Source organism: Arvicanthis niloticus, chromosome 22 (assembly GCF_011762505.2).
Source record: "Arvicanthis niloticus isolate mArvNil1 chromosome 22, mArvNil1.pat.X, whole genome shotgun sequence".
Classification (NCBI taxonomy): Eukaryota; Metazoa; Chordata; class Mammalia; order Rodentia; family Muridae; genus Arvicanthis; species Arvicanthis niloticus.
The window spans coordinates 39,415,675-39,429,718 of record NC_133429.1 but is presented as its reverse complement, the minus strand read 5'-3'; the positions used below and the strand labels follow the sequence as shown (position 1 = coordinate 39,429,718).

Genomic DNA, 14,044 nt, shown 5'->3' with positions numbered 1-14,044 from the left:
GTTGTGGCCCTCCAGGCCCCAAACCGCTAGGAACTCGTTTGGGCGAGTTCCTGAACACCGTAGGTCAGTGTGAAGCTGTAGTACTTCGTACAATGTTTACCTCTAAGGTGACTGTGCGGGTTAAATGAGATGAAGCAGGACACTGCCTGGCACCAAAACCCACGTCCTCTGAGGACTCTGAGGGCTTTAAACAGCACCATGCTCCAGAGCTGCCAAGGAGCACAACTCATGGGACAGTAAGAATCGGGCACACTTCCACTGTGTCTATGCGCCCACTGCGGTCTCTGCACACGGCTTGACTTGCTTAACCCTCAACAGTTTATGAAGCAGGGACCATTATATCCACTTCGTAAGAGAGGCAGCAGACGCAGGAAGGGGAAGACACCTGAGCAAGATCACTGTAACTCAGCTGCAGAGCCAGGCTTTGAACCCAGCCTATTAGTAAGGTCTGTACTCTTAACCACTGCTAACCCCCTTACAGTCTACACTAACCTGTGTGTTTGGGGTAAACACGCCAACAGCTGCTCCCTTTATTCTGAGAGTTTCCCAGTTTTAATAACTGATACGAAGACCTCTTTCTACGTTTTCAAAACTCAAGATCTGACAGTGAGGGGACAAATCTCAGCAGTGCAGGGCTTGCCTGGCTCATAGAAAGCCCTAGGCCCGATCCCCAGTTAGTTACACAGGCAAATAGCAACAAGATGAGTTTGCCAGTTGTTTTCACACTCCTGAACTAGTTCAGAAGCCTTTTCTTTCTTTCTTTCTTTCTTTTCTTCCTTCCTTCCTTCCTTCCTTCCTTCCTTCCTGAGAGGACTTGTTCCCTCTGTTTGCATACCTCAGGCAAGCCCAGATTTTAGCCTGTAGAGACCACCCCAGACTAGGTGGAGTAGCCTCTGTCTTGTCTATTAGATGGCTTTTGACTTGAGCACCACCTTACCCCAGTGGACCAGTGAACATATACCTAGTATCTGCAGTGTCTCGGATGCCACTGGATCCTGGTGGCTCTTACTCTCTTTCCTATTCCACCTGGTCTCCCACATGGCTTGTCTAAACCTGAAGCTCAGTTGAGGGCAGAGAGGTCCCTGAGCTCAGGCGGCTTGAGAGAGGGGGTTAAATATATCATACAAGAATGTGGGAGTGGTCAAGAGCGGGATCCTTGACCTAATGATCCCAGGTGATCTCTCCAGTCACAGTATTTGGCTTAGTACAGGGCTACATTCAGTATTTTCTAACCCTCTTGTTTTGATCAAGTTTGGAGGGCTCTAGGCCTTGGTAAGTGTCACAAGCGTTGTCTCAGCTAGAATGCTATGTAATCTCAAAGCACAGGGACTCCTATCACTCAGGCACCCTCCAGAGTGTCTCCACTCATTAACTTGCTGAGATGATAGCACAGGATCAGTTTGTTCCTGATGGCAAAGATGTCGAGTTAATGCGGTGTTTTTCAAGATACTGACCCCAGGAGTGGAGCCAATATCCCAGTAAGGTCTCAGGTGGATATCCAATGCAGACATAGAAGCTGAGCTGTTCTGGCTCAGGGAGAGGATCCCGAGGGGCTCCTGTCTCCTCACCTAGGAAGGAGCCCAGCTCACCTCTATGGAAGTCTCCAGGTCCCAAAGACTTACTTGAAAAACTGGCACTGGGGCTCTAAATCCTGACAAGACTCTGTTCCTTACCCTTAAGTCACTTTCCTTGAGCCTCAGTTTCTCCTCTGGAAAATGGGCATGGCAGTATCTCATTCGCAATAGTGAGATTTAAGGGCTTGTACACACTGGGCAAAGCAGTCCAGTCTCATTGCTAACCCTCACATATCCATTTTATTCCTACAGACTTCATCTCCCAAGGGCAAAGAACGGAATGTCCGATGGAAACAGTTCCCCGGGGACCACAAATATCGCCAATTTTAGCAAGAAGTAACAGGAGTCAAAAGTCTTTTCCGTACCTAAGCACTGTTCTTTGGACATGTTGTTTTCAAAAAATAAAGCATGCAATGACAAAAACATCTCAAACTGTGCTTTCCAGTCAGTGTGGATTAAGATGCTGTGGACTCTAAAATACTCTGGAATAAATCCCCATCCTGGGCAGTTCAGAGAAAGGCAGCCTCGTCTCTTCAGCATACAAGGTGGGAGGTGGGAACTTCCTCTTGTGTTCCTGGTCAGGCCTCAGTCTCAGCACTGACCAGCTATGTAAGCGAGTGAGGTTTCCTATCTCCTGTGGGATTCCTCTCCCCCTGCAGGTCTGCCTAGGGGCTGATGTTCCGGTATCCGCTTCCCCAGGAAGCTTTTCTGACCTTTACCAAGCACCCCAGAGGCCAGAGCTGGGATCATAGTTCTTCAACAAGGCTTGCCCACCACTGCAGCAGGGTTTCAGCTCCCTGTAGTTCTAAAAGGAAGAAGTCCAGGTTTTGTTCTTTATATCCACCTGGGAAGGTTCTGCTAGATAGCGGGGACTCAATGAACAAATATGGATCAAACAGATTCATAAGTGAATTACTAAAAAGGCCGATTGGGGCTAATGAGCCAAACCTGTCAGTAACTAAGATCTAATCGGGAGCTGCTGATTTGTTTCTTCATGTGTTTGCTTGCTCACACCTGTAGAAAATGAACACACACACACACACACACACACACACACACACACACACACTTCTTATAAAGGGCTAACAGACTGAGTTTCATCCCTAGGCTCACACGGTGATCCACATGGGGGAAGGAGAGAAACAATCCTCAAAAGTTGACCCCCGACCTCCACACTAAGACTGGCACACACACACAAGTAGATAAATATAATTTTAGAAAATAATCTTTTAAATTATAAAGTTGCTAAAAATTTTTTCTGATCAAGGAAACGAACCTTCCTATTAGACATAAACGCCCAGATGGTTGGTGAAGTGATGGCTCCGACAGCATGGTTAAGAGCCTCAGTCCACACACCTTCCTGTCTTCCCTTGCCCACAATGAGCTGCTTCTTTTTTTTGTTTGTTTGTTTTGTTTGTTTGTTTGTTTGTTTCGAGACAGGGTTTCTCTGTGTAGCCCTGGCTGTCCTGGAACTCACTCTGTAGACCAGGCTGGCCTCGAACTCAGAGCCTGCCTCTGCCTCCCAAGTGCTGGGATTAAAGGCATGTGCCGCTTCTTTTGTACCTCTAGGTTGAGGGCTCCTTCAACCCCAGTCCCGCGGTCTGTCCTGCCTTTCCTGTTGCACCTGCCTGGCTATCCTTCTGTCTTTCTGAGTTGCCCTCTGTTCCCCGCACAGAACTAATCATATCTGTTTACCAGCTGTCTTGCTTTTTCCTGTTCTTGCAACGTTTTCATGGCAGGGGTCGTGTCTAACTTCTCTACCTCCATACTTCTAGGGGTTGTGTCTAATTTCTCTACCTCCATACTTCTAGGGATCGTGTCTAACTTCTTTACCTCCATATTTCTAGGGGTCCTGTCTAACTTCTTTACCTCCATATTTTCAGGCTCTGAATTTTAGGCACTGAACTGCTAAAGCAACTAAGTCTGTCCACAGAAAAGTGGAATTTCATTAATTCATTAACTAATTTCATTAGTCTGGGTCATGATACTTAAGTTTATGGCTCTCAGTTTTGACTCCCAGCAACATTTAATATTAACCATGACCTTGAGAGGAAATGATTATCAGTTAGTCCACCTTTTCTGGTTCTTGCTTATCTCTGGAACACCTGCAGTCTTGGCAATGACCCTGAAACGAACTGAAGACTGCCGTCCTGAACTGCTTGCTAGTTATACTATTTTTGTATCCTGAGCCCACCCCGAGGCAGCACATCAGGATAAGAGCATTGTTTGTGATGTGCAGTGGTGCTCAGTTAGAGAGCTATACTCCTGCTGACAGTCACACGGCTATGAAGAACTGTGAAGTCCCAGGCTTCCCTGGATGGAGGGATCTCTGTGGTTTACTGCTGGTAAGAAAAAAGTCCCCGAGGGGGACAGAACCTGTGCTCACCCTCTCTCTCCATCTTTCCACCATCACCTCAGCCTGCTGCTTCTGCATTGTGCCCTTGCTGCAACCTCAGCCTTGGTTGGGTACGAGCTTATCTTGATTTACAGAGTCCTTCTAGAAAATCCCCAGTGGGAGTCACGGGACCCTGGGTACTTCCTCCTTCCCGTGGCACTACTTTTAGTTCCCCAGTCTCTGTACTGATTTCATTTCCCCTCCTTTGTTGGCCCCTAGCTCTACCAGACGGCAAGCACCGGACCAGCCTTTAGCTCTGTTCTAGCCTCTTATCGGTCCCCACCCTCTTGCAGGGTGGTTTCGCTGTCCTCAGGGTTGCTAATATTGAGTAGTAGATGTTCTCCAAGTTACATTTTCAGGGCCAAGCTTCTCCTGAGTGCCATTTACCTAAATACCCACCGAAGTCCACCTAGATCTACTGAGGATTTGAAGATTAAGAAAACTGTTTAAAAGAGGCTTTTTAAATTTGGTTTTGAGATAGAGTCTCACTGTGTAGCCCTGGCTGGTCTGGAACTCACTACGTAGATGGAGCCAGCCTTGAATTCACAGAGATGCTCCTGGCTCTGCCTCCCAAGTGCTGCAGGGATTAAAGGTGTGTGTCACCGTGCCTGGCATTTGTGTCTGAGCTCCTGAGTCCACCCCAGATCTGGCCTCTTCTAGTTTTCTCTGTCTTGGTAGATGACAGGAATGCTCAGAGGTGTCAAAGCATGAAGGCTCGGGGTCAAAGCGTGCCACCCCAGGGTCACCTTCATCTTTTTCTGTTCCTCAGTTGTGTCCACAGCTGCTCCATCTGGCAGCACGTGCTGCTGGTTCTGTTTCAAGAACAAATCACCAATGCTTCTGCTTCTATCATTTTCTCATTGTATGTGCATGTGTGTGTGTGCATGTGTGTACGTGTTTGTGCGTGTATAGGTGTATGTATATGTATGTGCATGTATATGTGTGCGTGTGTGTGCATGTGTGTATGTATGTGTGTACTTGTATATGTGTGATTGTATGTGTATGTGTGTATGTATGTCTATGTATGTGTGTATCTGTATGTATGTGTGTGTTTTGTGTGTATAGAGTGTATGTGTATATATATTGTGCATGTGTGTATGTAAGTGTGTATATGTATGTACTTGTATATGTGATTGTATGTATGTCTATATATGTGTATGTGTGTATGTGTGTACTTGTATATGTGTATGTATGTGTGTATCTGTATGTATATGAATGTCTGCATGTGTATGTATGTGCATGTGTATGTCTATGTATGTATGTGTGTATGTGCATGCATGTGTATGTATTATGTGTGTGCATGTGTATGTGACTGTGTTTAGACATGTGTGTACTACAGAGACAATCCCCCAATGATGGACCTTGCCTTTCACCTTGTTTGAGAGATGTCTCTTGTTTCCCACTGCATGTGCCAAGCTAACTGGCTCATAAACCTCCAGGGATTCTGCACTCTCCACTGCCCCTTTCACTGTGATCACTGCTGAGATCACAGGAGCACTCCTGGCTTTAGTGGGTTCTAGGAAGTGCCCTGACTTTTTGCAGCAGTCACTTTACAGAGAGCTCCCCAGCCCTGACTTCATACCAATTATCAAGACCCACCCTTACATTCCTTTCTGTTGGCTTCCCCGTTAGCAAGTGTGAGAGATAGCCATGCACAGATATACTCTATCCGGCCATTCTTAGCCTATTTGTATGGGCCTGCACAGAGAGGACTGGCCATTAGCCAAAGGGCTTTCTGCTTAAGAGGCCTGGAAGTCTCTGTAACTGCCGTGTTCTGCTAGGACATTTCACCACCACCTGAAAACCTTTACAAGTAAGATTTGCTATGAAGTGTAGCATATCCTAATTTCCTTTCTGTTTCTCACAAGCAGGAGGCAACCATGCATCCCTGGAGATTATCATTGTTACATTTGACTCCAAAAGAGAGAGAGGAAAAATAAAAGAATTGTCCTCAACTGCACAAGCAGTTGAGTCAAATCTGACTCTGCCTTTGGTGTTATCAATAAGGTGTAAATGAATCCTCCTTTTAAAATAGAAGAAAGCTCCATGATACCGCCACACGCGGCACATGTATCTGTGCGTGTCACGTGACAATGCCTACATTCTCACAAAAGTGAGTGTCTCCCATTAAAAAGGACTTTTAAAATAGTTACCATCTCTTCTAACACCTCTCTGGTCAGTGTGTGGGGGAGAATTAAAGGCAAAAGAGGGAACAGAACCACTCCAGTATTGTTCTGAATACCAGATGGTGAATAATTCAATTATACTATTAATGTTCCAAAGATACTAAGAGTCCTTTGGCTTCCTGCTATATCCAGGGCCTTCCGAGCTGAGATGTGACTATGGTACTCAGTTCCTCCAAAATTACTGTAACTGTCCTGCAGGAGCAATGATAGTCTAAGACACCTGGGCCCTTCCCATTGGCTATCAGACTTTGTAACAAAGGACCCCAAGGAATTGGAATTTCTGTAGGAACCTCATGATGGTGATAAAAAGGCTGACACTGGTGCCAGCCAGAGCAGGAGCTTGTCTCCAGGAAAGAGAGTTCGAATCCCTCTGAGCCTCAGAGTTTTTTTTTCGTGGCTCTGGTCCCTCCTTTGCTGTGCCCAGTATTTTGAACGTTCCCCTTTCTATGCCGCTGTATGGTTTGTATGGTTCATTTCTGTACATAGCTTCAAGAAGATCAAACTAACATCCGAACTGCATGAAATAAAAGAGAAATTATATAAAATATGATGCCAGATTATAAAGAGCCCTTGAGATGACTCCGCCAAAAGGCAAAGAGAAAGTCATATATGCATAGAGGTTACAAATGGAGAAGGTTCGTCTCTGTAGACATTGGGGACAGGACTTGGAGGATGTGAAAATCTCATCAATTAAGCCGAGAGCAAAACAATGTAAGTTGCTGTCAATTTATCTACAGCTGAATCCTGGAAGGATCAGAATAGGTTAAAACTTGGAGGGAAAGTATTTTGTTTTGTACATCCATCAATCTTGTTTTTGGGTTTAGACATTGGATAAGGCCTTTTACCTATGGAGGTCGTTAAACAACTGAATGGGTCAATCTTTCCCCTTGTGTGACTGCTCCATGAGTCACCCGCCTCCCATAGTCCCAAGCTGAGATCTAAATCTTCCCTTCACTTTCCCCAGACTCCCTCCAGGGGGTGGTGCTGTCCTCCTGAGCATCGTCTTCAACTCAAGGTCTCAAGCTCCAGATGGCAGTCCCCAGACTGTGTGCTCATCGCAGTCACCCTCTTCCTTTTGCTTCATAATCCAAGAACGTGAGCACCTGGGCTAGGAGATTGGGCCGACTGCACCAAAGAGGGAATTCATGGTACTTGGATGAAACCACGAATACCAGAAAGGGACAAAGAATTCTACTGGGGCTCATTCCACACATGAAGAATGTTAAATACCCTTGTCAGCCCTTCTGAATCACAGGGACCAGTGGGGACAGGTGGTAGAGCAGGGTAGGGACACGGCAAGAAGAGGAGAGCTGGGAAACCTTATAGCAAAAGGTTGCTGTGAAGGTTGCTCTCTCTCTCTCTGTGTGTGTGTGTGTGTGTGTGTGTGTGTGTGTGTGTGTGTGTGCAGTATTGTGTAGGTATCCTCAGAAGCCAGAAGAGGGCGTCATATCCTCTAGAGTTGGAGTTACAGGCAGTTGTGAAAAACCATGTTGGTGCTGGGAACTGGGGTCTGATCTGGGAGAGCAACAAAGCTGTTTTTCTAGCTCCATTTCTTTACACAGAAATCAAGGTGGAGTTAGAGGTGTTGCAGACCACTGTTAGAATGATTAGGCCTCTCTCTCTCTCTCTCTCTCTCTCTCTCTCTCTCTCGGAGGCAGGCAGGCAAACATAAAAGTTACTTAATGTTGGCTCTCATTATTACTTTTTAAAGTCTCAAAAATATTTCTGTCTAGAGCATTTGTGATCAGTTTGGAATGCAAGTCGATACTGGCTATAAATGAAGCAAAATAAGACTCTGGTTTACTCTTTGGATAGTCTCTGTCTCAATTCCCACTTAAAAATATTATACTAAAAAGCCAAAGGATATATAACACATTTTCTTACATTTGAAAAATGTCTATATTTAAGTCCCTCAAATAGCTACAAAATAAGGTTTTGTTAGATTTCTTAAAGGAAAATGCCTGTTATGTTCAGCTGGGTTTAAATCACACGCGTGGACAGTGAGAGCCAAAATTCCAAGGTTTCAGGGTTTGTTCTGAGATTCAGTCCTGGGTCTCTCAATATTTCCATCACTTTATACAGGAGCTCAGGAAAATTGTTTTTTGGGAGCATGTTTGGAAAATGAGCAGAATGTGAGGAAAACCAACCGTTGCGCTCAGACCTTATATACATGGTGCTTCCTCCCAAAACCCCCAGGAGAAACCACTAGCTTAAACCTGTAGCAGGATAATTTCCTGCTATTGCTACATTGCATATGCAGTGGAGCTCGGTGATTGGGCAGTATGAAAGGTAGGCGGAGCCTGGAGGAGTTGGGAGGAAGAAGCAGAAAGAAGGAAGGAGGCTATCAACCATGGAGGAAGAGCGATAGGTCGAGAGCAGACCTGGGTAGCAACTTATATTTAAGATTAGATATTGGGTAACTATTCTAATTATGGGGGCATCTTGTTAATTGATCACTTCCAAATATATAAAACTGTTGATAATCATTCATCTCTAAGAGTCCCATTTCTACCAGATACCACAGGCATAGCGGGAATGATCTGGGCTCAGCCGAGCATTGCTGGGCAGCGTGGTGGGTTGGCAGAGCCATCCCCGATGCTGGTGTCTCGGGGGTCTAGTTGTGGCACACGTGGCCTCTGGCCACTTCTAGTGTGGAACATGGCAGCCAGCTAAGCAGAGCCGCCCCTCCAAGCCGCAACTTTAAAAAAAAAAAAATTACCGGTTACATAAACCTATCCAGTCAAGGGCAGGAGAGTGTGAGAGAGGGGCATATGTAAGCTCACTCTCTGCCCCGTGGAAGCAAGAATCTAAGCCAATTCTGGGGAGATTTCCGAACACCTGAGAAGGTGCGCAAGCTCCAGCTGACCTATGGAGGTTAAGTTCCTGAAGAAACAAACCGGAGAAGGAAAGTCCTCTTTGTGTTCCAACCAGAACAAAAACCCACTGCAGTGATATCATAAGCCATATCTTAGATGTTTTCCCCCTTAATATACAGGGCTTTTTTTTTTTTTTTTGAGAATAAAACCAATATAATTAAAAATTTTTATTTTTTTTTTTTTAAATTTGTATTCGGTCCATGCATACCACACAGCACATATGTGGAAGTCAAAAGACAACATATATGGATTCTCTCCTTCCATCATGTGAGCCTCAGGAATCAAACTGTCGGGTCAGGCTTGGCAGTAAGTGTAGTTACTGGTCGAGCCATCTCAGAAGCCCAGTAACTTATCTTTAGAAGGCACATATGAAAAGCTGTGTGTGGTGCCCTGCAAAAGTAACCCCATCCTGTAGGCAGAGACAGGAGGGTCCCTGGGCTCATTGGCAGTTAGTCTTGCCAAAGAGGCGAGCTTCAACTTCAATGAAAGACCGTGTCTCGTGTCTCAAACATAAGGTGGCAAGCAATAAAGGAAGACACTTAGTGTTCACCTCTGGCCTCTGTGTGCACTCACGCGCACACACACATACACACACACACACACACACACACACACACTCACACTCACACACACACACACTCACACTCACACACACACACACACACACACACACACACTCACACTCACACACACACACACCATATAGTGAATATTGTGCCTTGGCACACTTGGTACTACTTTTCTTGTTTTACCTAAGATTTTTCTACACCATGTCAACAAGTTTTAAGAATGCCTTTGCCTGCCGAGTGGGCACACACCTTTAATCCCAGCACTTGGGAGGCAGAGACAGGTGGATTGCTTAGTTCGAGGCCAGCCTGGTCTACAGAGTGAGTTCCAGGACAGCCAGGACTACACAGAGAAACCCTGTCTCGAAAAACCAAAAAAAAAAATAAAAATAAAAAGAATGCCTTTGCCTGGCAGTGGTGGCACATGTCTTTAATCTCAGCACTTGGGAGGCAGAGGCAGGTGGATTTCTGAGTTCAAGGCCAGCCTGGCCTTGAGTGAGTTCCAGGACAGCCAGGGCTATACAGAGAAACCCTGTCACTAAAAACAAACAAACAAACAAACAAACAAACAATGCCTTCAAAGCCTAGAGTCAAATATAGTTCATCTACTATGTCTAAATATAAGTTAAAAAGTACATTTGTTCTCAAATGTGTAGGTTTCAATTTTTTTTTTTTAAATAAAAGTTCAGGGCTGGAAAGATGGCTCACTGGTTAAGAACACTGGCTGCTTCTCCAGAGGACCTACGTTCAGTTCCCAGCACCCACATGGAGACTGCTATTGTTGAAACCTCAGTTCCATGGGATATGATGGCTCTCTTTGGATTCTGTAGGCAAAGCATGCATGTATACCAATACATACATTCAGGCAAAACACACATAGAACAAAATTAAATAATCTTTTTAAAAAATCCACAATTATAATAGAAGTATGTAAAATATGTATCAATGGATTTATATCATCATTTATAACAGAATCAGAAAGTATTCCAATGTGTCAACATGGGGAATGATTGACAAAACACACATAGTCAGAATATAAAGTCAAGAGAATTCGTTAGTAGTCCAAATCATATTTCCTAAAAATAAATAATAAAATAATGTGAAGTGGGGAAGGGAGTAGAATTCATAATTACAGTAATGGAAACACGATGAGACTCGCAAAACTCCAGACGCATTTGCACAGTTAGCCATTATTCTCTCGTCGGGGTGAGGCTGCCCATAAACAGCAGAAGAAAGTAAATAAAGACAACCAGGGTAAATCCTGTGTGCTAAGTACACATACCTTACACCAGAGGGCAAATGTCCAGGGAAAATTTCTTATCCAGTGGAAAAGCGCAGCATCAAGAATCATCACACCTCAGTTATCACACTGAAATTCAGGGGTACCTTGGCAAGTGGGTGTCAATCACAGGTGTACAGTTTAACCTACCCTGGAACCTAACAGTAGATTTGGGACTTTTTCCTAATCCAAGTAATTACTTAGAGGTGCATATGCAGCGTAAATATCTGGCTGCTGGTGCCAGCATTTATTTCTTACATCACAGTCCCTCATCCTTTAACCACTGAAGCGCATACAAGGTTAAAAACAATGGTCAAGTAAGTCTACTGTCTCTCAGTCTTCCCGAGGTTTGAGTTCAGGTGAGTAGGTGGCTCACATTCGGACAGTCCCACACATCTGTCACAAGAACCTTGTGTTTGAAGACACAAAAACACACAAGCCATGTGGTACCTGGACCAAGAGCATCCCATCACCTTGGTAGTTACAAAATAACAGCAAGCTAGTTGTGTTGTACATTTCTTTTATATTCATTAGTATTCTTAAATCTTTTATATTTGTTCTACTCTATCCCCTGGGATATATTAAGAGCTTCAATCTATATGCTGATTCAGGATATAATTTTTCACATAACCTCTATAGTTGGGGCTTGTGGCGACCAGATGATTTCAGATTATTTCTGACACCAACTCTGGCAATGCTGCTTCAAAAATAAAGCGTGTATTACACAGTCCAAGAGTTTTTTTTTAAATGCATTTTAATATTCTATAATACAAGAGCCATGGGATTAACCATTATGAGAAGTGATTGATTACTTAGTAAGGTGATTATGAGACTCCCAGCCGAGTCAAAAGATCAGTGCTAAAACTGCAGGGTAAGAATTGGAACACAGCCGGGCGGTGGTGGCGCACACCTTTAATCCCAGCACTTGGGAGGCAGAGGCAGGCGATTTCTGAGTTCGAGGCCAGCCTGGTCTACAGAGTGAGTTCCAGGACAGCCAGGACTACACAGAGAAACCCTGTCTTGAAAAACCCAAAAAAAAAAAAAAGAATTTGAACACAACCTCCACAGCTGAGCCAAACTGCATGAACTTTTATGACTCTTTTATGTCAAGCACTAAGTTTTCTGGCAACCACTTTTGCGAGAATCAGTGTAGTAACAAAAGATGAAGAAATGGTGATAGCTGCTAAACGTATTTGTCCCACCCAAAATGATCAGATGCCAGTCCTGGCTAAAACTTCACCCTCTATGGCTAGTAGACTAGGTTAATGTTACAATGTTTGTGGAACACAAATGATGTCCTGAGTTTTATCTCCAGGAGATGGATGGATGGATGGATGGATAGACGGATAGAGAGATAGATGGATAGAATAGCCATCTAGGTAACTTGACCACAATCCTTATAGTTTCTTTGATCCCCATCTGCTCCCTCCACGAAGAATACATAGTTTCAAAATTAAAGCAGACTAAGTGATACACTTGAAAATGCTAAGGACATCATTCGTTGGGTCTCACTACCAAGCAGTTGTAGCCTTCAAAAAACAGCCTTTAGATATAGACCCGCCTTTTCTCATAACTTTAAGCCATAGGGTTTATCACACATGCATAGAACTCCACAAAAGTATGGCATTGTCTAGTTTTAAAAGGACCTGAGGAAACTGTAGTTAACAGTCACAACCAGTATGCAAGGAAGCCAACAAAAAGGGAAACTGAGGGAGATGTTTACCCTAAAAAGGAATGAAAATACACCTCTCAGATAAATAATGTCCTTCCGATCCCCAGAGGCAATAACACAGAAGACTAAGTGTATACATACAGTTCCTCTTACCACTCTCCTGATCTAACAAAATTGAAAAACAAAACAAAATAAAACAAACACAAAATCCCAAACCCCAAACCCAAAAGCAAAAACAACAAACAAAAGCAAAAAACCACTGACTGGGCAAGGTATGCTTTACCTGCGTGTCCGGGGAACCTCACCAACAGGGGACCAGAAGTTGCCATTCAACTTACTTTTGAACGCGGGTTGAGAGTTGGGGGACGTGCGCAGGAGGCCACTTACCTCTCACAGATTTCCCGATGCTGTGCAAGTGCGTGATTGAACTGTAGTTCTGAGCCACGCTCTTTAGGAACGCCTCCATCCCTTCCTGGTGGTGGTATTGGAAATCCAGGGCGGCCACCACGGGCAGCAGAAGCCCCAGCCACAGGCGCGCGCGGTCCATGTCCTAGAGATGGAGGAGAAGGAGTGAGCAGCTGAGGTCCGCTCCGGGTAAGCGCGGGCACCGTCAGCCCGGAGTCCTCCCCGCCCTCGGGGCCACCTGAGCTCCACGCTCCCTCCTCTGAGAGGTCAGGTAAAGGTGGTCCCACTGGAGCCCCACAGCCCGCCCGAGTCCCCGCAGCAGCACCCTTCCGCACGCCCCGTCTCACCAGTGCCAGGCGCGCGTCTCCGCCCGCCAGCAAGCGCTGGGCGCTTCGAGGAGTTATAGCCCGGACAGAGGGGCGGGCCCGGGACGCCCCGCCCACCGACACGCCCACTCCGCGCCGCGCCCGCCCCGGGGGCGGGGTCTCCGCCCTGGCTCCCGGGACAACACGCCCTGCAGGGTATTGAGGACAGCGAGCCTGCCTGGTGGGCGGTGGGGCGTGACCTGTTCGAGCCATTGTTGGACGTGGCCTGGCCTCCGCCACCGCGGCCCCGGGAACGCTGCGCAGACGGTGCCTACGGTGGGCGGTGGGCGGGCCGCCTGGAGTCCAAGCCGGGCCAGGTTTTCAGCCCTGTGCTGCAACTAGGGAAGCCGGGGAGCTTTCAAGAGAGAACGTGCGTGTGAGCTTTACGTGCCAAGTGCGCGGTACAGGAACCTGTCCAACAGAAGTGTCTAGTAGATAGCATCTGACTGAATCAGAGTTAAGTTTGTGACCACCTCGCAGGACAAAAGCAGAGCCGCTGTCGTCGCTGCTCCATAGCCCTCAGGCCAGTTCCGGTGCTTCTTCCTAAAATTCTGCTTTCTGGGAGGAGGGGGTGGGCTGTGTTTGCATTAAACAGAACACAGACCATGACTGGCGAGAATTGGTTCGTGACAAGGGGCCATAATGTTCTAAAGGGCGCCACACATACACAGTCTCTCTGTCCCATGGGTTTACATACACTGTTAAGGAAATACCGACTCCTGCAAG

The 14,044-nt window shown here is 45.8% G+C and overlaps 1 protein-coding gene across 1 annotated transcript in view; it reads right to left on the bottom strand.

Annotated features, from left to right (window-relative positions):
- Positions 1–13,352, bottom strand: part of Cpm (carboxypeptidase M) — a 58,162-nt gene extending 44,810 nt beyond the window's left edge. The window contains exons 1-2 of the mRNA XM_076920307.1: positions 13,301–13,352; positions 12,936–13,098 (exon numbers count right to left, since the gene is read on the bottom strand). Of these exons, the coding sequence (XP_076776422.1) occupies positions 12,936–13,095 (160 nt within the window). The 5' untranslated portion in view covers positions 13,096–13,098; positions 13,301–13,352. The remainder of the gene's footprint in view (positions 1–12,935; positions 13,099–13,300) is intronic.
- Between the last annotated feature and the right edge of the window lie 692 nt (positions 13,353–14,044).